This window comes from Acanthisitta chloris, unplaced genomic scaffold (assembly GCF_000695815.1).
Source record: "Acanthisitta chloris isolate BGI_N310 unplaced genomic scaffold, ASM69581v1 scaffold17326, whole genome shotgun sequence".
NCBI classification, from domain to species: domain Eukaryota; kingdom Metazoa; phylum Chordata; class Aves; order Passeriformes; family Acanthisittidae; genus Acanthisitta; species Acanthisitta chloris.
In genome coordinates, this window is record NW_008679932.1 from 16,070 (window position 1) to 16,835 (window position 766).

A 766-nucleotide genomic window follows, 5' to 3' on the forward strand; every position below is an offset into this window, starting at 1 on the left:
AAGCGCGTGGTCTGTCACTGAGCTCATCCAGGCGGCCGAGGCCATGAAAGGTAAGGAAAGATCCTGCTCAGAGGGGCAGGACCAAGGGCCTGAATTAGGGTGGAGGGCTCAGCAGCTGATGGAGGAGGTAGGGAGAGTCAGAAATGAGGCTGAATGCAGGTTTAACCTGCCTTGATTCCTGGTGTTCCTAGGGACGGAATGGGTTGACCCAGAAGACCCCACCTCATCCAGGCGGCCGAGGCCATGAAAGGTAAGGAAAGATCCTGCTCAGAGGGGCAGGACCAAGGGCCTGAATTAGGGTGGAGGGCTCAGCAGCTGATGGAGGAGGTAGGGAGAGTCAGAAATGAGGCTGAATGCAGGTTTAACCTGCCTTGATTCCTGGTGTTCCTAGGGACGGAATGGGTTGACCCAGAAGACCCCACTGTCATCGCTGAGAATGAGCTGCTGGGGGCAGCAGCTGCCATTGAGGCTGCAGCCAAGAAACTGGAGAAGGCGAAACCAAAGACCACAATGCTGAGCCTTGTATGACCCTCGTGTTCAGCTCAGGGTGGGCTGGGGCTCTCCTGTCTGTGCTTCAGCCAGGTTTGAAGTCCTGTCTGACAGCTGGTCCTTCTTCCTGTAGTCCTACTGCCTCCCACATCCCCAGCTGGACCTCCCTCGGCAGCCCACGCCCTGCTGCACCCCAAAGCTCTTAATCCAGCTTTGTGTGCCCCCTCAGCCCCCTGCAGCCATCATCCTGCTCTGCTCCGTCTGTCCCGGCACCCCC

At 58.2% G+C, this 766-nt stretch overlaps 1 protein-coding gene across 1 annotated transcript in view; it reads left to right on the forward strand.

Moving 5' to 3' along the window:
• LOC103804898 (talin-1-like) overlaps nucleotides 1-528 on the forward strand; it is a 16,329-nt gene extending 15,801 nt beyond the window's left edge. Inside the window, 3 exon segments of the mRNA XM_009077533.1 lie at nucleotides 1-8; nucleotides 10-50; nucleotides 392-528. The exon segment at nucleotides 1-8 is cut by the window's left edge and continues 60 nt beyond it. Of these exon segments, the coding sequence (XP_009075781.1) occupies nucleotides 1-8; nucleotides 10-50; nucleotides 392-528 (186 nt within the window).
• Nucleotides 529-766: the final 238 nt, after the last annotated feature.